Below are 24,863 nucleotides of genomic sequence, written 5' to 3'. Positions count from 1 at the left end.
TTTTCAAATTTTATGCAAATTGGTGTCCTCTTTGGTCCTCTTTTTGAGTGGTGCATTTCCTCTTCTGGGGGCAATTCATCAGTGGCCACCCCTAAAAAGAGAGTTGTTTTAATTATTTTGGAAGCATTCAAATATGCAACATCTCCCCTCCCCCATATCAGGAGACTGAAGTGGTGTTGCCCAGGAAAGGCTCTGTGATTTGATTCTGCTTATATGTATAAACTGGCTTTTAGAGTAACTCCACCGGCAACACTTTCTAAAGGCAGTTTCTGGAGCTTACATAAAAGTGAACACATAGGGGCAGTGTGTACTAAACTTATCTCAGGACATGCTGTTTAATGTGAAACAATCCACATTAATTGACTGTAATAGCAAGATATCTGGTACCCAAATCCCAGAGGCATCTGCAACTTTGATGGCATATGGAATGCAGCCTGAAGAGTTTCTCCAAAAATAAACAAGGTTTAGCATCCCTGACATATTGTTTATCTTCACATAGGGAGTCTGGTCCATTTCAAGAGGATGCACATGACTTGCACCTCCACACCCACACCCACACCACATCTTACTGCTATCTAAGAGGGGAGATATTTTGTAGATGGTCTAGCTATAGTTTGGATTTTTAAGAATACAATCTGTGGAATCTGGTATGGACTGGCATCCTTAGGCTGTGCTGGGTCTGTGGACTTTTGGATATTTATATATTACTTTCCCCAAATCTATGCAAATTTATTCATAGGAAAATATGCAAGTTTCAGCTGGGACAATGGCCCATGCTGGAAAATACACATGGGGAGAAGTTTAATGGAATGAGGGACAATCAGCTAAAGGTTACATACGAGCATAAATTATGTAAATTGTTGTGAACCTTCTTATGTAATTAATTGCGTATTTTCCTGCAAGGGGGGGGGATTGAATCTGTCTGTGAATGGATGCCAGAACGAATGACACTGCACACTAAACAAAACACACATTTTATTTATTTATTTATTTATTTATTTATTTATTTATTTATTACATATTTATACTGCTCCACAGCTGAGGCTCTCTGAGCAGTTTATAATTAAAACCATAATATACAAAAGTCTAGATTTAAAACTTTAAAACTGACATATAAAACCAGCTATAAGTTACAGTCCAGGGAAAGCTTGTCTAAAAAGACATGTTTTCAGGAAGCTTTTGAAGTATGTTACATTTTCCGCCTCCCACTACAAAGAAGGCCCCACCGTCGAGTTTCTTCATGATGACAGTCTGTTCATCTTGGAATGACCAGCAGGGCCTCCTCTGATGATCGTAAGTGTTGTCTGAGTGTATATAAGGGAAGGCAGTCTGCTAGGTATCCTGGTCCCAAATTGTTTAGGGGAAGATTTCACAAAATCCAGACCTTTCCATTCTGTAATGAGGTGGAACAGATATGCGTTGTCCTGAAAACAAATGCCTCAGGAGGACTAAATTTGTGTTGAGATGACATGAACCAAATTTTATAATGCCTGCTAGTCTTTTAAATTTAATTCACATAGAACTGGAGCAAGGCACACACACACACACACAGAGGCAGGATCTTCACTACTGCTTTAAAGTGCTTTATAACAGTTTTGACAACTGTTGGTGCCCAGGACACACTCTATATACAGTTGTCAAAACTGTTATAAAGTGCTTTAAAGCACTTTAAAGCAGTAGTGTAGATCCGGCCATAGACACGGACATGGACACACACACACCTCCTGAAACCATTTTGGGAGGAAAGGCAACTAACTTCCTCCAAATTTCTACTTATTTCTCTTTTAAAACATAGCTTGTTCAAACATCCTAGTGGCCTTTCCAGGCCATAGATAGACAGGGCTTTATCCCGGGGTGATCCCTGGGATGTTCCCTCTGCGTGCACATGACACACAGGGGATCCTGAGATCAGGGAGGGATGATCCCTCCCTTGCGCTGGGATATAGCCCTCCCCTTTGGCCTGTTTTTTCCACGGTCCTGGGCTGAGCCTGAGACCACGGTATGCGTGGCCGGTTGCTGCGGGTTGACCCGGCTCCGCATGATTCCTTGTGAGGAGCCGGGAGCCGCGCACGGGGATCAGCACTCCTCAGAAGCTCTGTGCCCATCAGGGGTAGGGTAGGGGAGCGGGGAAAGTAATTTAAATTACCAGGTCCGGGCCCAATTCAAAGTGCTGGTATTGACATTTAAAGCCCTAAACGGTTTGGGGCCAGGTTATCTGAAGGAACGCCTCCTCCCATATGTACCTACCCGGACCTTAAGATCATCTACAGGGGCCCTTCTCCGTGAGCCCCTGCCAAAGGAAGTGAGGCAGGTGGCTACCAGGAGGAGGGCTTTCTCCGCTGTGGCACCCCGGTTGTGGAACGAGCTCCCCAGAGAGGTCCACCTGGCACCTACACTGTACTGCTTTCGTCGCCAGCTGAAGACCTTTTTATTCACTCAGTATTTTAACACTTAATTTTAACTTAAATTTAAATTCTACTGTTTTAACTCTGTATTTTAATCTTATATCAACTTTGCTGTGTGGTTTTATCCTGGTTGCGCTTTTTATACTGTATTTCGTAATTGTGTTTTAACCTGTTGGGTGTTTTACTGTGGTTTTAATTTTTGTGAACCGCCCAGAGATATTCGGCTATTGGGCGGTATAAAAATGTAATGAATAAATAAATAAATAAATAAAGACTTATCTTTTGCGCACGAGTATTCATGAGCTGCTGGCCCTTTAAACTAAAAAAACACAAATGGCGGCCGCGATGCCTCTCCTTCTGAAGTCGTCACGAGTTGCATGTAAACAGAGGAGGGATCTCGCATTAAATACAATGCGAGATCTTCCCTCCTCCATCGTGGGATAACAGGTAGGTTTAGCTAAGACCACAGAAGTATTCTGGGAAGAAAGAATGGTGGAAGCAATGCTCAGAGCTCCATTCTTGCTTCTGGTGGGATGCCACAAAGTGGACAGCTTTAAAAATCTGTGAAACAGAAATAAAAGCAGAGAGGCAGTATGTTGTAGTGGTGGGAATGTTGGACTGGAACTTGGGAAATCTGGGTTCTAGTCCCCACTCAGCCATGAAGCTCACTGGGTAACTTTGGCCGGTCACTGACTATCAGCCTAATCTACCTCTCAGCGTTGTTGGGAGGAGAATATGGAGGAGGACCATATAAGCAGTAGAGGCGGGTGGCTCTGCTTTCAGTGGAGCTGTGAATGCATTCTGGATTTCAGTCAGAACTCCAAAGGAACGATCCAAAGTGCTGAACCCTATCCTAAAATGGGTCTGGCACATTGGATAGCTCCTTTAGAGTTCTGACTGGAACGCAGAATGGAATCATAGCCCCACTGAAATTGGACTCACCAGTCTCCACTGCACGTAATCTACCTTGGGTTCCTTGCAGGATGAAAAGAGGTGAGATAGAAATATAATAATAAATGAAAGAAAATGAAAGAAAAAGATTTCAAAAGAAAAGAAGAGGAAGATAAGAAGGGACATGTTCCAGAGTTGTTAGTTGCTTCTCTTCACCTCCAAATATTTTAAATTTTAGAACCTTAGGTTCACATGTCAGAAATAACAAAAGGTCTTGTGGGATCATAAAGCCCAACTCATTTATTAGCCGTAAGCTTGTTTGGCCTGCAGCTCACCTCATTGGATTCTACAAAAGCTTCCATCATAATAAATACTTTGCAATGCCACAAGATTTTTGTTATTTTTCATTGCAACGGAACAACATGCCTACTTCTCTGGAAGTGGTTACAATGGAATACATCACAAATGTGATGTATGCGTTGACCGTGAGCCCTGTGCGTAAGGGTTTTAAAAATCTATTTTCCTGCTCATATATTCTCCCTCTGTCTCACACTCTGCCCCTCTCTTGGTACAAAATTAGGAAATCAGACCTGATGCAGGGCCAGGCAAAGCTGGTAATATAATAGGCCTGGGCCAGATGGGAAATGTAGGCCCCATTTCAAACTGCTCATTAAGTATTTTTTAATCAGTTCTAAATACATATGAACTAGAACGATTTATATATATATATATATATATATATATATATATATATATATATATGTAATGGCAAGCACTTTTATTCAAGATGTATATAAGACATCACTTCTTCACATTCAGAAATGCTTTACGTGCTTTTCTTTGGGCAAATTCGTCAACGACAACTTCTTGTTGCAGTCTGGCACGCTTTCTCTTTGATGTACTACTTTCATGTTTTTTTCATTGTCCCACAAAAAGATTCGACCGTACCTCCAAAGAACACAACAACAGAACGCATTATTGACTGCACTGCATTACTAGATATCACTCTTGCTATCCAGCATTAGGAATTTTATCTCCCACCCTTGCATTTTATGAAGTCTAATAGGAACTCAATCGCTTGATCTAGCCTTTTGTGATTGCTCTCAGCCTAGGGTGACCTTATGAAAAGGAGGACAGGGCTCCTGTATCTTTAACAGGAATGTAGAAAAGGGAATTTCAGCAGGTGTCAATTGAAGAGGGTGAAATTCTCTCTTCATCACAGCAGTTAAAGTTGCAGAAGCCCTGCCCTCTTTTGTATCTGGCCACTCTACTATAGCTAGTGTAGCTTTAACTGTTGTGATGAATTGGGAAGTTCAACCTCTTCAATTGACACCTGCTACAATTCCCTTTTCTACAGTCCTGTTAAAGATACAGGAGCCCCGTCCTCCTTTTCATATGGTCACCATATCTCAGCCCCATTCGTGTGCGTTTGTCTCATCTCTGCTGGAGATGGGGGTTGAAGACATCTTGGCTTTTCGGCTGCCTCAAAATGGAGTCACAGGAGAGCTACTTTGCAACAAATCTTTACCAAAGGGCCCCCCTTTGCCTCTACCAGGGGGACTCAGAGTAGGTCCCCTCAAAATTGTAGGCCCATGCCAACTGGCCCCACCTCTGCCCAATACTGGCCTGATGTCCCTGTGCACTTACAAGAACAGGAACAAGCCTTCCCTAAATGGCACGTGTGTGTGTGTGTGTGCTTCCAAGTAGTAGCAAATGTTGCTAGAAAATATCAAGAGGATGAACAGGGTTTCACTCCCAAGTGCTACTACAGTAGCTTGCCAGTAGATGGCTCCTGTGTGTCATGACATGAATAAAATATGCAGAGGCAAAGCACAGCTTAGGTCTTTGGCTTACTTTCCCCCCAAGTTCCACGTTAGTTCTCACACACACACCCTAGACTCCATTGATCGAAGTTTATTGTATTTTCACAGACCTGTTCAACTCTACACTCATGAATGTGTTTAGAAGTCCAAACGTTGCCTGTAGAATACTGAAAGTACTTTTGAAATATGCCTCGCCATGAATAACCTCTTTCGGAAAAACAATGAAATGTTTTGCATCTTCTTTTTTCTCGTAAATTGTGATTTTTTTATTATTATTATTATTTTATAATACACAAACCACATCCATACTTACTCTGTAGCCTTTCCCGTTCCCTCCCCATGTTTGGTCAATTACATCAAATAATAGGGTTTATGTTAACAGCTGCGAGGCAAGTAATAGCAGGAAACTGGAAGACAGCTCAGATGCTGACAATGGGCCTTGCTAGACCAGGGTTTAGCCGGGTGCAAACCCCGGGCCCACCCCTGTGTGTCCAGAAGATGAACAGTGGATCCTGGGCTCAGGCAGGGGTAACCCTCCATTGGCATGGGATAACTGGCACTGGTTGTGGCCCAGTATTTCTCATGGTCTCAGGCTGAGCCCAAGACCGTGGGTATGTAGCTCATTCAGCCGCTTTTCCCGGCTACTGCATTTACTCATGAGTAGCCAGGAAAAGTGGTGGGTGGCGCTGCGACCATCAGGGCAGGGTGGAGAGATGGGGGGGGAACCGGAGCCAGGGGGGATGGGGGGGAAAACCAGAGCCAGGGGGATGGGGGAGGAATCGGAGATTGTGAGGGATGGGGGGGATTGGCGATCGTGGGGGATGGGGGGATCAGAGATCGTGGGCACGCAGGGGGGATCATGGCCAGGGGAGAAATCGGGGGTAGGGGGGAGCGGGGAACCCTTTATTTTATTTTTTTAAAAAACCCACCTACCTTTGCTGATGGTGACCTGGCCCTTTAAGGAATAAACAAAATGGAGGCGATGGGGATTTCCAGCAGCCCGTCGCGTCTGACATCTGGACTGGAGTGAAGTAGCATGGGCTCGCTGCTCCTCCAGCACGGATTCCCAGGTAGGTCTAGCAAGGCCCAATATTGCTGTGGAAAAAGAAAATCAATAAAGGAAAAGTTGACACAGAAGTTAAGAACACAGACAGGGATAAAGAAAAGAGGACAGACTAACAAAAATATATAGACTATATGAAAACGGAACCAAACAGAATAACTATGGCAGAAGCCTGTAGAAATCTATGGGACTCATAAAAGCCAGCCAACCAACAATCTCCTTGAAATATTTTGGTGGACTCGTCACAACTAATGAGATAATTCCACTTTGCATGTTAAGTGCTGGGATTTGATGTTTTGCATTTTCTAATTTAAATGTGCTTCTGAGTCAAATGTGTTTATTGTTGCTAAATATTTTGCATGACTAAGGCAGCCAGAAATAAAATTCAGTACACTTCCTAACTCAGGGATAGCAAACCCAAATCCTAGGAATGAGGAGATATAGATTCTTTATGCATTTTAATGCAAGCTTACTTACTTTGGACTTTTGAACCAATACACCAATGAAAACACAGCTATCCTCAGAGTATATCTGACAAAATTAGAAAATATACAAAGATGCCCTCTGATTAATTAAGAGTGTCTGGAGGAAGATATTTATATGCATTATATTGGTCAGGCAAAACCTCCTGGAAATAACAGCAATAATAACCATGTATTGAGATTTAGAGAATAAGGGTGACCATATGACCAGATCTGCCCGGATTTGTCCGGGTTTTTGATGGCAAATCCGGGTGGGGGAGGGGAAATCCGGATTTTTTTCAAAGAGCAGCTCTAGGAAGGGCTTTAGTCATACCAAATTTGAAACAGATCCGTTCATCCATTGATTTTTTAGGATTTTTTTTAAAATTGAGGTTTTAAAATTATTATTTTTTAAATTGTCATTTTTAAAGATAAAGAGATGAAACTTTGTACCATGATAGGATTTAGGTAGCGCTTTAGCCACACCAAATTTGAAACAGATCTGGGGCCAGTAGCAAACCCTGTTAACAACAGCAGCTTGCAATGAGTGAAGATACAGTCAGAAAAGATATTTGAGGGAAGGGGAGAATGTAACACACAGAGTATAGCAAAAGCTTCAAAGTACAGCAAAACCTACAAAAGTAGGAGTGAGTGAAGTTAATTTCAGATACATTGAATCTCTCACTTGTTCTTTATTTCAGTGATTTTAACATTAGGATGTTATGTAGAACAGATTTGTCATAAATGTGTGCTATGTTTGGGTGGGCACATCCCCTTGGTACTGGACACGCCCCCTTGGGGGCGACCATGTTGTCCTCCTTTTTGGTTTCCAAAATATGGTCACCCTAGAATAACATTAAAAAAAATAGAGGTGTAGGAGACATTTGCTCCAGTTCATTTTTTGATCAGGATTTTGCCCAGTTCACACATTCCAAACCAAACAGGGACTCAGATGCAATTTGAGGTTGAAGTCCACACATTTCGGGGCTTGCAATGTGATTCATGCACTCTCCCGGGCCCCAAAATACATTCAGCATCATGCATAGATTTCAAAATGTGTTCATTTTAAAAATGTGCACAAATACACATTCATTATGGGAGAAGAATGCATATATTTTAAAAATGCATACATTTCAAAATGAGCACATTCAGCCGACAGAAAGCTCTGGCGTGGGCTGGTCCATGAAGTCACGAAGAGTCGGAAGTGACTGAACGAATAAACAACAACATTTAAAAAACAAGCACACTTGATGCATACATAAGTACGCAGAGAAATACACGTGGATTGCAATCTGATATGGACTTGAGTCACAACAAGCTTCAAGATGGACTTAGAGGACTTTGGTGAGCTTCATTTTTGCTGATTCTCACATACCTAAAAATAGATTCTGGAAAACTTGGTATGTGAATTTAGAAACTGAGAAATGCAAGGAAGGGATCGGGTTAGGGGGAAAATGACAGACAAACAGATGAATGTGAGCGATTGACTTTAGTGATTCATTTTGGAAAGGGAAAAGACTAAGGGGTTAAAGCCAAGTGCGTTACAGGAACTGTTGCAAAATGAAAGCTGGCCCCAAGGACCAGGAAAATGCCTGTAGCAGAATGATGGACATTCTTCCAAGCAAAACTTTTCACTACTGGGAACAAAAACGCAAAGATGTAAGGATGGTTGAATATTTCATTCAGTTCATTTTTTTTTTATATATATAAGAGCTTACAAAATTGACACGTGTCTTTGTAAATGGATAGACAGAACTAGATTTTTTAAACAAACAAACAACCCTGCATGTAGGCAAAAACAAAACTGGCGGCTTTATCTATTCAAACCCAGTACTTTGAGGGCTTCCCTCATAAAGGCCTGAGTTTGAATCACTGCAATCCAACAATGCTCAATTAGGCTTTCCCCTTCTTTTCCTGAGAGGCTCCTTAACTTTAGCAATTCAACAGGCAGGTATGTCGTGGCCTTCTCTACGCTGAGAATACCTGTACCTTTTGAACTTGGCTGGGTGAGAATTTTGGTTTGTTTTCTCAGAAGAACTTGCCAAAATTTGCAAGTTTCTTCGTAAATAGGGTGGAATGAATTTGAGTTAAAAAAAGGAATGTGGGAGAAAGCAACACTGATGGATTTATCCATCTTTAATTAGATGTTTTCCTCTAGAATGAAAAGTTGTGGGCCATGATCTTTTCTCTGCATTTGAAAGAATTCATCTGCCCAGCACCTAAGCTCAAGAGAAATTGGCACGTTATAATGGCAGCAGTTGGCAAGGGTAGGCCAGCATTTTTGTTTGGTGTGAAATTTTGCTCTCCGTGTTCTAAAAAGCATTTTCCTCCCCACTCCCCTGATATTTCTTTATCACACATAGAATCATAGAATCATAGAATAGCAGAGTTGGAAGGGACCTAAAAGACCATCAAGTCCAACCCCCTGCTCAATGCAGGAATCCACCCTAAAGCATCTCTGACAGATGGTTGTCCAGCTGCCTCTTGAAGGCCTCTAGGGTGGGAGAGCCCACAACCTCACCAGGCAACTGATTCCATTGTTGTACTGCTCTAACAGTCAGGAAGTTTTTCCTGCTGTCCAGCTGGAATCTGGCTTCCTTTAACTTGAGCCCGTTATTCCATGTCCTGCACTCTGGGAGGATCGAGAAGAGATCCTGGCCCTCCTCTGTGTGACAACCTTTTAAGTATTTGAAGAGTGCTATCATGTCTCCCCTCAATCTTCTCTTCTCCAGGCTAAACATGGACAGTTCATGTTATTGCAGATTGCCAGTAAGTTAACACAATTGTATTTACTAATGCTTTTTGATGGCATTGAACAGACATGATCGTTGCCAAACCTCTGAGCCTCATAAAACAACAAAATGTATAGTCAGGCCTTTTAGATTTTACACACTAATAATTAGCCCTAGGTGATTTTAAACAACCCACACTGAATCGACTCTGCTGGGTTCAGACAAACCACTCTGAGGACAAGCCACCCAAAACAACCCTATTACAAGCCACAGGGTTTGAGAGTGGCTTGTTGGCGAAAAACAACCTACGATGGAAAAGCCATGCTGGGTCTGGATCTCATGCTAAGCCACCCTGCAACTACCTATGGTGACAACCCATCGTGGCTTAGTGTGATGTGCGAACGAGGTTAGTGTATGTAAGAGGGAGAGTTTGATGCTCCCTGTCCTATACATGCCCATTGCACATGCTGAGGATCGTAACATCTGGGAAGGGCTATAGAAAGTTTGCCAATTCCACCCCCACCCCAAATTACCAAATATCCCCTCACTCTCACCACACACACACACACACACACACACACACACACACACACTTTCCAGGGAGGAAACAGCCATGAAAAATAGATTGGGATCGCAATACATGTGGAAGTACCTCTCTCTATGTGTGCCTGCCCGAGATTTGAGATCTGTTGCAAGAGCCCTCCTCTACGGGCTCAGCTACACCAAGCAGGATATTCCACTATGAAAGTGGCATGGAAGCGGCATATAAAAGGCAGGAGCCACACTACTGCTTTATAGCAGTATTGAAGTGCACTGACAACTAGGGCTGTGCATCCCCTCCCTGAACCGCTTCGGATCCTGATTCGGACCTTCCAGATTGGGCCCTCCTCCGATCCGCTCCAGAACCAAGATCCAGACATCCAGATTGATATTCGGCTCCCATTTTCCCCCCTTCCCCACTTACTTGCCTCCGCAGTGGATGGCTGAGGCAGGTAAGTGGGGAAGGGGGGACAAAATGGGGGCCGAATAAGCCCCCTCCCCCTTACTTAGCTTCGCCATCCGCGGCCGCACGGACCGCAGTGGCAGCAGACGGTGAAGCCAGGTAAGCCCCTCCCCCTCCCCCACTTACCTGGGTACATTGTCCATCGTGGTCCGTGGGGTGGCTTCAACTGCTGCCCAGGCCTAAGGCTAGAAATAGGCCTATTTCAGCCCTTAGGCCGGGGCGGCAGTTGAAGCCGCCCCATGGACTGTGGCGGAGGCAGAGCCAGGTAAGCCCCCCTCCCCTCCCCCCCACTTACCTGACTCTGCTGCCATCGCTGCACGGACCACAGTGGTGGCGGAGGGTGAGTCAGGTAAGCTTCCTTCCCCACTTAACTGGCTCCGAAGCTTTGGAATGGTCCGAGCTTCGGACAATTCCGCTCCGCTCCGGAATCGGGCTTCAGAGGTTCGGATAGGCCCGCTCTGCTTTGGATCCGGGGATCCAAAACGGAGCGAAGCACACCCCTACTGACAACTGTTGGGGCCCATTGACACCTACCACATACTGCTTTCATACCACTTTCATAGTGGAATATCCTGCTTGGTGTAGATGAGCCCTACGTCTCACCAGTGCGAGACATCCATTATGATGGGACATAGGAAAGAGCTTTCTCTGTTGTGGCACCCCGGTTGTGCAATACCCTCCCCTTGGAGGCCCAAATGGTGCAGACAATGGCTTCGCTTTGGCTCCAGATTAAAACGTAGCTTTCTATGAAAGACTTTGTGGGCTAAATTTGCCTAAAGCTGCACATAGTTTTAATTGATTTCATTGCTTTAATGTTTTCTACTGTTTTTAGCTTGTTAATAGATAGTTTAATATGTTTTAAAGCTGTGTGCATTATTTATTGTTTCTTCTTCTTCTTCTTCTTCTTCTTCTTATTATTATTATTATTTATTTATATAGCGCCATCAATGTACATGGTGCTGTACAGAGTAACTGTTCGAATTAATTTCATACTGTTTGAATTAATTTTATCCATACGCCACCCTGAGATCCCATGATATAGGGCGTCATACAAATGTTTAATAAATAAAATAAATAAAATAATACATGCGGAATATTTGGCCAAGTGCTATTTATTTATTTATTACATTTCTATACCACCCAATAGCTGAAGCTCTTGGGGTGATTCGCAACATTTAAAACCAGAAAATACAACATGAAATGCAATATATTAGTGGTAGCGTTAGCTAGCCATTTAAATGATATAACAGTTGGTACAAACAAAACCTATTGCAGTGCTATCTATGTAGGCTGTAGGCTGTGAAAGATTATACCACAATAAATTTGTCTGTCTTTAATGTGCCCCCAGGACTCCTTTTTTATACAAGTGAAGAGACTCTCACAGAATTCCATTAAGAAATCACAACAATGAAGCTGAACCCAATACACTATGTAAAGAGCATTCCATTTTACTTATTTGGAAACATAGCACATATTCCGAGAAAAGCCATTAGAAGAAGAGAGGAAAGCACGCATTTCATGCTGACTTCTTTTAATCTTTTGTGGGTTTTTGTTTATTAGTAACATTTATATTGCCCCCCAGTCAGGGCTCTCTGTGATTGGCTTATAAGCAACTCCCAAGTAAAGTGCAATCATCCCAGAATGATAGAAACAGTGAACGGATTCCAGTGTAAAAATGCAACATTCAAATCTGAGCCGAAGAGAATAAAACAGCATAGGTAAAATACACAGCGCTATTTATTGATCCACCTTCTCCGAAAGCCCAAAGCTACTAGCAATGAACAAAATTCAATATGCCATCAATAGAATACCAAAGACAGAAAGGGCTTCAGAATCAATAATAAACAAATATTATGCATGGTGAAACAGAGGGCTCATCTACACCAAGCAGGATATTCCACTATGAAAGCAGTATGAAAGCGATATATAAAAGGCAAGAGCCACACTACTGCGATATTGAAATGCACTGCAGGATCTACACTCCTGCTTTATAGTGGTAATGAAGTGCACTGACAACTGGTGGGGCCCATTGACACATTTACACCAAGCAGGATATAATCCTATGAAAGCAGTATGAAAGCAGTATATGGTATATGTCAATGGGCCCCAACAGTTATCAGTGCACTTCAATACCACAATAAAGCAGCAGTGTGGCTCCTGCATTTTATATACCGTTTTCATACCACTTCCATAGTGGAATATCTGCTTGGTGTAGAGGAGCCCAGAGACTGTTGGATCCTGGAATGGATCCTGGATATGTTTCCAGGGATTTACTAATTGCTGAGGAGCTGGAGGAATCAGAAGACTCAGCAGAAAACTTAAAGGTCAATGTTGCACCTGGACATTGATGTCATGATTGAATAATTGGTGACTTGATTGTTTCAATTAAGGGATTGCAAGCAGTTGCATCATTGTACAGTTAGCCTATAAAAAGGATTGTATTCCCATGTACATGTATCAGAAATTATCAGATATCAGAAATGATCACTCTATGAGAGCTGTATTGACTGACCGTATGTAAGTATTTGTATTTGTGATTGCCATAACTAAATTATATTTTTATATGCCAGTAAACCTACTGAAACCTACTGAAAGTCTCAGTCTTAATCTGTGTCTGTGCTGACTTTGCTGGAAACCGCTGCAAAACTCTGTTATAAGGTTATTGGCCAGAAGCCCAGTCTGGCAATAACTAAAATAAGGTTGTAAATATTAGACCAACATATCCCAATAGAGACAGCCATAGATTATTTTTAAAAAATTTTTTAAGCTTATCTGAGTTGGAACAGAACCACTTGTGCCTTTGGCTCTGGTACACAGTTTGTCCTGCCGTCCTGTTTCCTTCTCATGTCTTGTGCTACCATCTGCTCTCCATTTCATCAGGCTAAATGCCAAATCATATGAAGGCACAGTGGCAGCTGTGTAATGCACACTGGATCTAACCCTTGATGTATCGTACACCTGCTATAAGATTTGGTCATATTGGCTTATATCATAGTCAGTAGGCATCAGTGACATTTGAAAGCTATGCTAACACAGGTCACAACCTAGTGAATCTTTTAGGAATCTTCTAACATCTTAGATGGGCAAATTGTGGCCCTAGGGATGGTTTGGCTTACAACTCTCAGCAGCCCTAGCCAGCATTGCCAAAGGTGGTGGATGATGGGAGTTGTAGGCAAAAACTTTTGGAGGGCCATAAATTGCCCATCCTGGAGCTACAGATGAACACATTTACGTCCCACCGATTTCTGCAAGAAAAATGTAAGCATATTTCATTGCTAGAGTTAAACTCTTACTGGCTCATGTAAGGGAGCTTTTGAAGTAAGGGTGCAGAACGTCAGGCCCAGGGTCCCAGTCTGGCCCTCTGGGCCCACTCCTTCCCCCCAACCACATATTATTTGGTGGTTTCCAGGCATTTGGGAAGGTTTTTCCCTACTCTATGCCTCTCCTAAAGCTTAGTTACTGTCTAGGGTGACCATATGAAAAGGAGGACAGGGCTCCTGTATCTTTAACAGTTGTATTGAAAAGGGAATTTCAGCAGGTGTCATTTGTATATATGGAGAACCTGGTGAAATTCCCTCTTCATCACAGCAGTTAAAGCTGCAGGTGCCCTGCCCTCTTTTAAATCTGGTCACAGTATAGCTGCACTATAGCTCCTGCAGCTTTAACCATTGTGATGAAGAGAAAATTTCACCAGATGTGACATGCATACAAATGGCACCTGCTGAAATTCCATTTTCTATGCAACTGTTAAAGATACAGGAGCCGTGTCCTCCTTTTCATATGGTCACCCTATTACTGTCACCAAGGCCATAGCTAGACCTAAGGTTTATCCCTGGATCGTCCAGGGGTCAAACCAGTTCATCTAGGTGACACACAGGGGATCCAGTGCTCAGGCAGGGGCGAACCCTGGATGATCCCAGGATAAACCTTAGGTCTAGCTGTGGCCTAAGAGTTCTAAGCAAAAATCTGCTAGTATTTTGGTCCTATGCCTTTGGCCGTGCCCACGAGTGGAATGTGCTCTTTGACAGCTTCTCTGAAATGGAATTTGGCCCTTGGGTAGAAAAGGGATCCTGCACTCATTATATAGCATACTCTGCAATGCTGATTGACTTTGAGATAAAGGGGCTGTCTATATGCCTTATTTGCCCTATGGAGGCTGCACTGTGATTATATGATGCAGCCACCGACTGTGTCAGTTCTATGATGCAACTTGCAGGCACTGAGGGGCTTTTCCCCGAAGCTGCACATTTAAAAGGTTGGGGACTTACCCCAACTTTTTCCTTTGAAGCGAGGTCACCATGTTCCTTCCACCATGTGACCTTGCTTCGGTGTCGAGCTGGGGGCAGATGGTGACTGCTGATAGGTCACTGGTGGGCCTGATGAACTGAATGGCTGCTGGAAAAATCTTCCAGAGAGCACAGAGGAAAGGGGAGAATTAAAACAGTGAGAGAAGAGATGTAGGATGGCAGATTGGCTTAAGAAGGAAAGACCCCCCCCAAAGAGAAAATCCTTGGGGTGGGAAGCAGAAACAAAATAGCTTAGTGAGATGGATGTGGAACAGGTACCTGGAGTGCTCCCTCCTGCCATGACGGTTTCCTGCCCCCACTTTGCAGCAGTGATATTATGGGGTATCAAGAGGAAAGAGTGGCAAAGTGATGCTCTGAAGACACCCCTTGGACCACTTAAATAGGTCACAAAGGTGGTTAGTGCTGGTTGGAAGAAAAAGAGAATGATACACTGGTTAGATGAGACACCTTAGGCATGACAGTGGTGTCTTGCCCAAACAAATCTCTTATGGCTTACCAGCAAAAGGGGTAGAATCATCTTTGGGTCTTAGCCCCCAGGATGACCGACTAAAGGACAGATACCACTTCCAAGGCTTCTTCAATGTACTTTAATATGAAGAACAAAGTTTAGTTATGTTATTGGCCTAAAGCATGGAGTTGGTGAGGTCATCCAAACACCATGGTTAGTAGGAGATAATGTGTACTAGCTGAGCTGGACATGAATTATACCTGCACTGAACTAGAGGGAAATGGCAGTTAAGTAGTTATGGATGTAGCCCAATATGTGGTGTTTTCAGGATCTGCCTTCCACAAGAGATGGGATCTTCCATGATAGTAATGGTTCTGTTCATGGAAGGTCCCTGTGCACAATTTTTGGGGATCACCCACCACCACATCTAGGGTTCCCCCCCCAAAAAACATCAAGTTCTTTGAAGTTCTCCAAATTCCTTGAAGCTTGTTCCATCTTGTGTTTGTATCAAATTGCGATGTTTGGGGTTTTTTGTGCATCTTCCATATTTTCCCCCAAATGTACAAAGCAATTGTGCACATCCTTGAAATTCTTCTCTGACTGATTAAAGTGTATTTATGTGCATTTTTCTTCAAAAGTATGCATTTTTCATGGGCATTACTTCAAATGTATGGATGCTGCTTAACATGTTTTTGGAGTCACATTATAAGCTCAGAAATGTACGGATTTCAATTGCACGTTGGGTTTAACTCTCTTTTCAGTCCAGAAAGTATGAACTGGGTAAATCCAGAATAAAAATGACCTAAAGTGAATTTCTCATACTTCTGTAACCACAGCTCACCCCATTCAACAGGGCTCCTAGCTCTCCAGGTAGCTTTATCAGGAGTCTGGAGGACCTGCCATAGAAAGGAAGGGATGGGGAAATCCCACTTTCACCAGTGCAATTGATCCATCTTAAATCTGGATTGAAACCCTAGCATGTGTACTAATAAAGCCATGTCCCTTCTTTAAACCCATTGATCACATCTTGCAACTTCATTCCTAGGTAGAGAGACAAATGTCTATATAGCAAAGTAGAGTCTTCTTTGTGCATCTTTTTTAAAATATTCAATGACAGAGTCATCGTCCCCTGCCCCCCAATTAAGGGACAATCCTTGTTTGGCTGTTGATGCTTTGGATTCAGCAAGTTACTTCTCCAGCTGTGTTTGCACTGGACTGCTCATTCACTTCCATAAAATATGCTTCATCTTGGAAAATCCTCTGGAGGACGACCTTCATGGGTTCTGTGGAGGAATACCTCCATCGCTTCCCTACCAGGTAATACAATATTGGCTTGATGCTGTTATTGATGGAGTAGAGGAGGCAAGAAAGTACAGTAACAAGTTGAGAATATTCAGAGCTGTATAGGTAGTATGCAATAATCGAGGGGACACGGAAGATGAGAACAAAAAGGAGTAAGAGAAGAATAACAGTATTTAGATTTCTAGCTGGCCATCGTTGAGAATTGCAACAGACTTTGGTAAGCAGGACCGAAGTGGAAACACACAGAAGTGCAGGCAAAACCCAGAAGTTCACAATGAACATGGTCCTGGTTACTGCGTACAATTCCTTAAAGAAAGTCAGGAAAAATGAAATCTGCATTCCATAGAACATGGCAGACAGGGTCCAGATCAAGAACGATAACCCAGAAGAAAGCCATGTTGGCCGATGGCATTGGTACCACCTTGGAAAGAGGGCAGACAGACACCTTTCCATGCTGATGACGGTAAGGAAACACAGACTGGCCGTATATGTAAAATGACAGAGGTATCGTAGTTTGAAAGTAAAGCTAAGGTATGAGAATTCATGTAAGAAATCTGTGATGAAAAGGATAAGGAAGACGAACAAAAAAACCAGTGTGCCAATGTCAGCTACAGCCATATTCAGGATGTAGGTGGTGAACGGATTTCTCTTAATGTGGAAGCAAAGCAGCCAGATCATATGTCCATTCCCCAAGCACCCCAACATGCAGATTAGGATGGCAATGCCAAGGATGAGGAAGTCACCCAGTTTATAACTTCCATAGCTGTAAGTTCCACTCTCCATGTAGTCTACATTAAACTGCCCTCCACCATCTGTAGTGGGTGGATGGGATGTGCTGCTAGTCTCCATGATGAAATCGCTGCTGTTCCAATCGTGGCTGTCCAGCTTCTTCCACTCCACTTATGATCTGTTTGGAGAGAGGAATCAGAGGAGGAATTAGTCACTCCGGTAGAGTTGGACTCTGGATATGGCTGAAAACTTCATTTCCCTGCCTTCCTAAATGGAAAGTTAAGTCTTTACCAGGTATATTCAACATCAGCCTGGGATAAGAAGGATGGGCCATAGCCCCTTTGGGAAAGACTGGGCCCTTTTACCTGAACTTTACAAGGAGGTGAGAGTTAGTTGGAGAGAGGCCAATAGCTAGAACGTGTGATGCAAGAGATCCCTGTTAAAATCCTCACTTAGCTATGAAGTTCACCTAGTGACCCTCAGACCCTGGGACTAGCTTTCTCAGCCCAATCCTGGTGTGAGGATAAAATGGGGGGTGTAGAGGGGAACTTCATACTAAAGATGGATGATTCAGTCAGTCCGCTGGCAGGGGAATGCTGGAAGTTTCGGAGCTATTTCTGTCTGAATGTGCATAGGATTGACCCTTAGTGAGCAATCGTATGGTCCCTGGGTGAGCATCCCAGACGCCATTGGATGGCTAGGGAAACTCTTGAGGTTGGAGACAGTGCTCCAACTTTGGAAAGGGGAGTTGGAGACCCAAATCTCTCCCCTTCCCCATCACAGCTGGGACAAAAGGAACTGTGTTGACTGCCCTTGAGGTTAGAAAACTGACTCAGAGGAGGAAGAAAAGGGGAGTTCTGGTGGGCAGAGAGAGTAAGGGACTGGAGAGGCCAGGATACAAGATATCCTCAGCTTCTTCCAGCCTCCTTTGCTTTCCCTCTGGAGTGCTGTCACTAGATGGGCTGAAAAGCCTGCCTAGCAAAAATACGGGCGACCAGAGGATGGGCAGGTGAAGGATGCTTCTGCTGCTCCACCTGGCAGGGAATAAGAATCTCAGAAGCATCCATGTCTGGCGGGGTTTCCAAGCAATGAGAACGCAGGCCATAGGATTGCATCCTTAGTGTGTGAGGCTGCAATCCTGTTGTGCCTGGGAGATAATTTGGATCTCCCCCTTTAAAGAACAGAGAAAGGTCCATCAGAGGGGGAAAGGAAGAGAACTGGGATGTGCCCCCAGCACCCTTGGAAATCACCATGGCTCTTGCTTCTCTGACATCAGAGTTCCAACATCGTAAATTGCTCCCTGGCTGCTATTTGCCCCATTGAGGAAAAACATAACATATACATAATTTTTCCCTAATAGTGCAATTTGCTGCTGGGGGGATTTATATTAGGAAAATAGTAAAGAAGAAAGGGTGAAGTTACCTTGAATAGAAATGTAAAGAGATAATAGAATAATAAAATGTTAGAGTTGGAAGAGGGTCTTGGAGGTCATCTAGTCCAACCCTGGCTAAGTCAGGAATCTACAGCAGCCATGGGAGATGGAAGAAGGTCCAACACCACCCAAAGAAGTAGTGATGGGGTGAAAATTCACCTGGGCCCGCAAGGGCAGTGTTTACCCCTGTGTCTGGCCCTCCCAGGACCCAGCAAATGCACCCAGCGGATTTTCGCCCCATCATTGTCTGCAAGACAAAGTGGGCGCAGGTCTGGGTGGAACTCAGTTCCACCCTGACCTGCACATGCTCTTTGTCCTTCCCCCCACTGTGGTAATGGTGACCACCATTAATGCAGCGGGGGAAAATATGCTATTTACAGGGCCTTTAAGGCCCCCATTGGTGGGGGTGGGGAGAACTGCAATTTCCCCAAGGCTGGGGAAAATTGCATATCCCCTCTGCTCTAATGACGCCTGCTGACAACAGACTGAAGGGGAACGATATGCAATTTCCCCAGCTTTGGGGAAATCATGGTTCCTTCCCTCCCTACCATGCCAATCGTGGCCTTAAAGGCCCTCTTGGACTAAGAGGGCCTTTAAAGCCATGATTGGTGCAGGGAGGGTGGAGGGTGGCAAAACAGACTTTCCGGGACCTCTGGAAAGTGCACAATTCCCCTGGCATGCTGAAGTGCTCATTGCTGAGTGCTAAGATGGGAGGACTCCCAGAACAGGGCCCTATGAGTTATTTATTCACTACAAGGCAGTATGTTCCATTGTCAAACCGCTTGCACTATTTAGATGTTTCTTCTCATGTTTAGCCAAAATCTGCTTCCTTACAATTCCCATTCATTGGTTTCATGGAACAAAAGAGAAGAGACCTCCATCTTTGGCAAGGCAGTCCTTCAGATATTTGAAGACCACCAACATGCCTGGTTCCCTGAGAGCTCATAATCCTGACTGCCCTACTTTGCAGGCTGGTCAAGCTGCAGTTTGTCAACGTCCTTCCAAAAAGGTGATGCCCAGAAGTGGATCCAGCACTTCGGATGTAGATGAGCCAGACAAAATATAGTGGAGCTCTCATTTCTTCTCATTGTCACCATAGAGTTCCAATTTGACACCATCTATTTTGTCCCCAAGTTTACTATTCAACAACCAGACTTGATATTATGACGTTGAGCATCCAATCTAAATACCAGTGCAGTCAGAAATGGGATGAGAACCATTTTTGTGTGTGAAAATATTGGCGTATCATTTGCTTCACATAGCCCATCTGGTTTGGGCTATTCCAGAAAGATATATAAATAAACCTGACAACAGGGCTGAAGGACAGAAGAGACTGGGGTCTTCAGGGAGTTATGGAATCAGAGAGGGAATTTCAGATCTGCTTCCTGGCTGAGTAGGAGTAGAACAACGGCATTTGCTGCATCATCTTTCTTCAGACAAAGCCAAGCAAGAGTTTGGCAGGGAAACACATCATCCTGACACGATTGCCAGCATATGTGCATCTGGGTTTGGTAACCTGGGTGTTCAGTTTAGAATGAGTCCATTCGGATCAAACAGGACTGAAGACTGAAGAAACTAGGGGCTTATTGTATCTCTAATACGGGAAATGAGAGCGAACAAGCTGGCAGCAATAACTGGAAAGAAGCTAGAAATAATCCCCTGGGAAATGATGCAGTTTGTTTCCTTTTAAGGCAGGAGTGCATCCAACTGTTTCTTTTTAAGGCAGGAGTAGATCCAACTGTAGGCCATTTAACTCTTTCACTGATTCAAGTAGTCTAGATTAAGCCTCAACCTTCCCCCGCCTCCGCTGTAACTGTATTTTCTTCACTGCTCCTTCTAACCTGACCAAAATGCTCCTCTCGAACTCAACCCGTACTGCTCCACTCCATAGTGTTTGCAAGCAGGAGCAGGGTGGGTGAGGAAACTGTGCATACCCTCACCGTCTTGGAGAGAGTGCAGTCTGAAGCTATGTTCCTGGACCAAGGGGTCATCAAATACCACCCAGAGAGCAGAAGGGATCGAAGCAATCTCCATTGTATCCCTATAGTCGTGATGGTGAATGAGTTCATGGGGTCATCCCATGAAGCTGACTGGTGGGTGATTCAGGACAGATAAAAGGAAGGACTTCTTCACACAGCACGTAGTTAAACTAAGGAATTTGCTACCACAAGATGTAGGTATGGCCACCAGTTTGGATGGCTTCAAAAGGAGATTAGACCAATTACTGGAAGAGAAGGCTATCAATGGCTACTAGTCCTGATAGCTCTATGCTACCTCAAGTATCAGAGGCAGTAAGCCTATATGCACCAGTTGCTGGGGAACATGGGTGGGAGGGTACTGTTGCATTCATTTCTTGCTTGTGGGTTTCCTAGTTGACAGCTGGTTCGTCACTGTGTGAACAGAGTGCTGTACTTGATGGACTCTTGGGGCTCATCTACACCAAGCAGGATATTGCACTATGAAAGCAGTATATAAAAGGCAGGAGCCACACCAAGCAGGACATAGCGGTATGAAAGTGGTAGATGGCATGTGTCAATGGGCCCCAACAGTTGTCAACGCACTTCAATACCGCTATAAAGCAGTAGGGTGGCTCCTGCCTTTTATATACCACTTTCATAATGGAATATCCTTCTTGGTGTAGATGTGCCCCTGGTCTGAGCTAGCATGGCTCCTTTTATGTTCTTATGTGAGTTTTAAAAATATCCACATGCTCAGAGAATTTTTAACTGGGTTGGTTGCTGTTGTTGCTTTAGTAGAACTTCAGGCTTGGGGTCCCAGTCCAATGATCTGGGGGGTCCCAATCTGGCCCTCTGTGGTTTATTTATTTATTTATTTATTTATTACATTTTTATACCGCCCAATAGCCGAAGCTCTCTGGGCGGTTCACAAAAATTAAAACCACAATAAAACACCCAACAGGTTAAAACACAATTACGAAATACAGTATAAAAAGCGCAACCAGGATAAAACCATGGTTCCCAGGTGGCCATTCCCATCTTCCTCCACCTCAGTCTCCCAATGACTGATCATGGTCTATTGGCTTTTTGTGCTGTTTTCCCCTATGCTAAAACGTTGACATACCTCTCCATCATTACTGGCAGTAAGAACTATAAAACACAATGTGCTGTTATTGGGGCTGAAAGATGTTCCCCTACCCTGTACTATACAAACAGAGTTTGGGGATTTTGCCCGTAGGATTCCTTGACTTGGTTCTAAGCTTGAAGCTTGGCTGTAAGAAATACGAGAACCCTGTAACATCATAACATAAGAAGAGACCCTTCTGACCAGTGGTCCATCCATTCCAGCATCGGGTGTCCCACCATGCCCAGCCAAATGCTTTTAGAAAGACCACAGGGGAGGGCAGGAAGGCAAGACCACCCCATTGCTGGCCCTCAATAAATGGCATGCAGTGGCCTACACCCTTTGAACATGGACATTGTATTGAACTGTCATGCTATTAAGCTATCATCCCTGAAGTTATCCCATCCTCTTTTAAAGTCACTTAATCCTAGGGCCATCACCTCTTGGCTGTAAATTCCATAAATACTTCGGTGGACAAAACAATAACCCAGCTTTCTTTTGTTGGTCCTTGTTAGAAATGCGATTTGAAATAAAGATTCAAGGACAATGGTGAAAGCACTCTGTTCCTTTTATTGATACAGAATTGCAAGTCTGGGTGTCCAGCAAAGTAGGCACACCCTCCAAGCACATGTCAAGACATCTTATACCCTACACCCGGCTGAAGAGGTCCCTCCCCGTCTCGTGATTGGTCAGAGACTTGTGGGGTTACAGCCTATCCCGGCACGCAGCTTTGTCCCGCCTTTGTTGACTTGCTTTTTCATTTCATTTAATATTCCACCCACCCTTATTTACTTATGTCCAAATATGGGTTGGATTTGTCTGGGCCTACCTACTTTTTTGCTCTCGATCATCCCTCCACCCATCAGGTAACCACAAAAGTCATGAGTTCAAAAACAACAGATGTATGTTTCAGTTTTATTCTATTTATCACCTTTTCTGACCACTAGTCTAACCACAAGTTCTGTTTAGTTCCCTTTTATTCCAACTGAATAGTCTTAACAGCTCTTTGCATCTGTTCAGGCCTTTCCTTATCCATTAATTATGCTCCAGTTAAGATAACAGTACTTTCGGGCTGGGGCTGTTTTCAGCCATATATTTTAGTTATATTATATTTCTTTATAACATATAGCATTAGCATACATATAACATCAATGAAAAAGTAACATATCTCTTTATTTATCACAGTCCTGAAATCTGCCCGTGTAACTCTGGATGTTCTGTTAACCAATGCAACTGGTCCTCACAATCATTCTAAGTCCTCATAACCATTATTAGAACTACAGATCCATTGTGTGTTTTAAGTTGGATTTAGGCAATTTAAGGTTAGGCTTGGATCCCAAGCATCTGTTGGTGCAACTCTACTCACAGGAGACATCCACAGGCCCTTTCACCAATTCTCCCCTCCCCCTGTGCCCTCTGAAAATCAACTCTGAGGGATTGAGCTAGCCCTTGGAACAGCCTGGGAGGTGATGTTTGGGGCTGCAGGGGAATTGGCAAAAAACACCTTGCCCCCTTCCTCAAGGGGAGGGGCTCCTGTTGGATCCTGGCTCCTCCCCTAAAAGTAAAGACCCTTTCTGTTCACAGACAGGAAAGTCAGTATCAAAGTCAGAATAACTTGTCCATCACCAAAGCCAGGTGAACAGTGCCCTTTGGGGCAGCTGCGCAAGCAAGGACAGCAATCCAGATGTATGAGAGATCTCTCCACCCTACTATGGAGACTCCTAAGCAGCTCCCTCCCTTTCCTTCAGGAAAGAAGATAGATGCAAAAGAAGGTAGGTGTAGTTTTATTTTTAAAGAAGAAAAACAGCCACAGAAAACTTACACAGATTTTGCTGTGCCCTCGGTGGCTTGCAATCCCCTCCAGGTCCAGCTTTTCCAGAGAGGTGAAACGGAAGCTTCCAAAGAAATTCTGCCTGCTAGCAGTCTCTTCCTTGCTCCTCCTCCTCCTGCTCCTCCTCCTCTTCCTCTTCCCAGAACTTTACCAGCTCTTGGCTAGAATTCCCCCTTTGGCTCATTGCTGTAAACACAGCCTTCTGGCAGCGCACTCCATTCGCTTCAGCAGCTCCCAAGCCTGGCTGCCTCTCTCTGAGCTGGCTCCTTGCCTCAGGGTGCCTGAGCATTTTTCCTCCTTCTCTATCAGTATCCCACCCCCACTCCTGCCTTATTGAGTTCCTGGGTATCTCCTGATGGTTACCATGGCCTATGAAGTCTCCTCCCCAACTCCAAATCATTTGGGGCTGGGGCTGTTGAAGGAGAGACAAGCCAGGACTGGCGTCGCTGGAGAAAACAGGGCAGGAGCTGGCTATTAAGACTCAGCCCAGTGTCAATGCAGACTGACAGATATACATAATTAGGGTGGCGCAATCGCAATGTGAGAAGTGTGCTCATAATGGGTTTTTTTTTAAAAAGGGCATGCAATCTTCTTTCCTGCAGTCAGCTGAATATATATATATATATATATATATATATATATATATATAATATATATATTTACAGAAGAAGTTGATTTTGGAAAGTGTTGTTCCTGCACCAGAAAATGACCATAGAATCATAGAATAGCAGAGTTGGAAGGGGCCTACAAGGCCATCGAGTCCAACCCCCTGCTCACTGCAGGAATCCACCCTAAAGCATCCCTGACAGACTTCTGGTCAAGTTGGAATAGAGATCTAGCAGCATTCCAGTCGAGTGTTTGGATCAAGAGAGAGAGAAAGAGAGAGAGAGAGAGAGAGCATCCCATGTACATCCATGGGATAGTTTACATTGAAAAGTATTTAACCCTTTCTTTCCCCTAGAGCTAACAAAAGAGAATTTTCTTGTTCTTTTAGCAGGCAGAAGAAGATGTGATTTAAACTAGGGTGACCATATGAAAAGGAGGACAGGGCTCCTGTATCTTTAACAGTTGCATAGAAAAGGGAATTTCAGCAGGTGTCATTTGTATATATGGAGAACCTGGTGAAATTCCCTCTTCATCACAACAGTTAAAGGTGCAGGAGCTATACTAGAGTGACCAGATTTAAAAGAGGGCAGGGCTCCTGCAGCTTTAACTGGTATGATGAAGAGGAGATTTCACCAGGTTCTACATATATACAAATGACACCTGCTGAAATTCCCTTTTCTATACAACTGTTAAAGATACAGGAGCCCTGTCCTCCTTTTCATATGGTCACCCTATTTAAACATACAGAA

General features: G+C 43.8%; 2 protein-coding genes across 2 annotated transcripts in view; one reads left to right on the top strand and one right to left on the bottom strand.

Annotated features, from left to right (window-relative positions):
• LOC134401988 (MAP kinase-interacting serine/threonine-protein kinase 1-like) overlaps nt 1-24,863 on the top strand; it is a 758,389-nt gene that overhangs the window by 464,940 nt on the left and 268,586 nt on the right. The gene's annotated exons all lie outside the window — the stretch shown is intronic.
• On the bottom strand, nt 16,002-17,336 carry LOC134401182 (proto-oncogene Mas-like). The gene has a single exon (XM_063129923.1). The coding sequence runs from the start codon at nt 17,282-17,284 to the stop codon at nt 16,313-16,315; it is 972 nt and encodes a 323-aa protein (XP_062985993.1). The 5' UTR covers nt 17,285-17,336; the 3' UTR covers nt 16,002-16,312.

The sequence above is a fragment of the Elgaria multicarinata genome, chromosome 7 (genome assembly GCF_023053635.1).
Source record: "Elgaria multicarinata webbii isolate HBS135686 ecotype San Diego chromosome 7, rElgMul1.1.pri, whole genome shotgun sequence".
In the NCBI taxonomy this organism is placed as follows: domain Eukaryota; kingdom Metazoa; phylum Chordata; class Lepidosauria; order Squamata; family Anguidae; genus Elgaria; species Elgaria multicarinata.
Note: the sequence above shows the minus strand (reverse complement) of the source record. Positions and strands in the feature narration are given on the sequence as shown.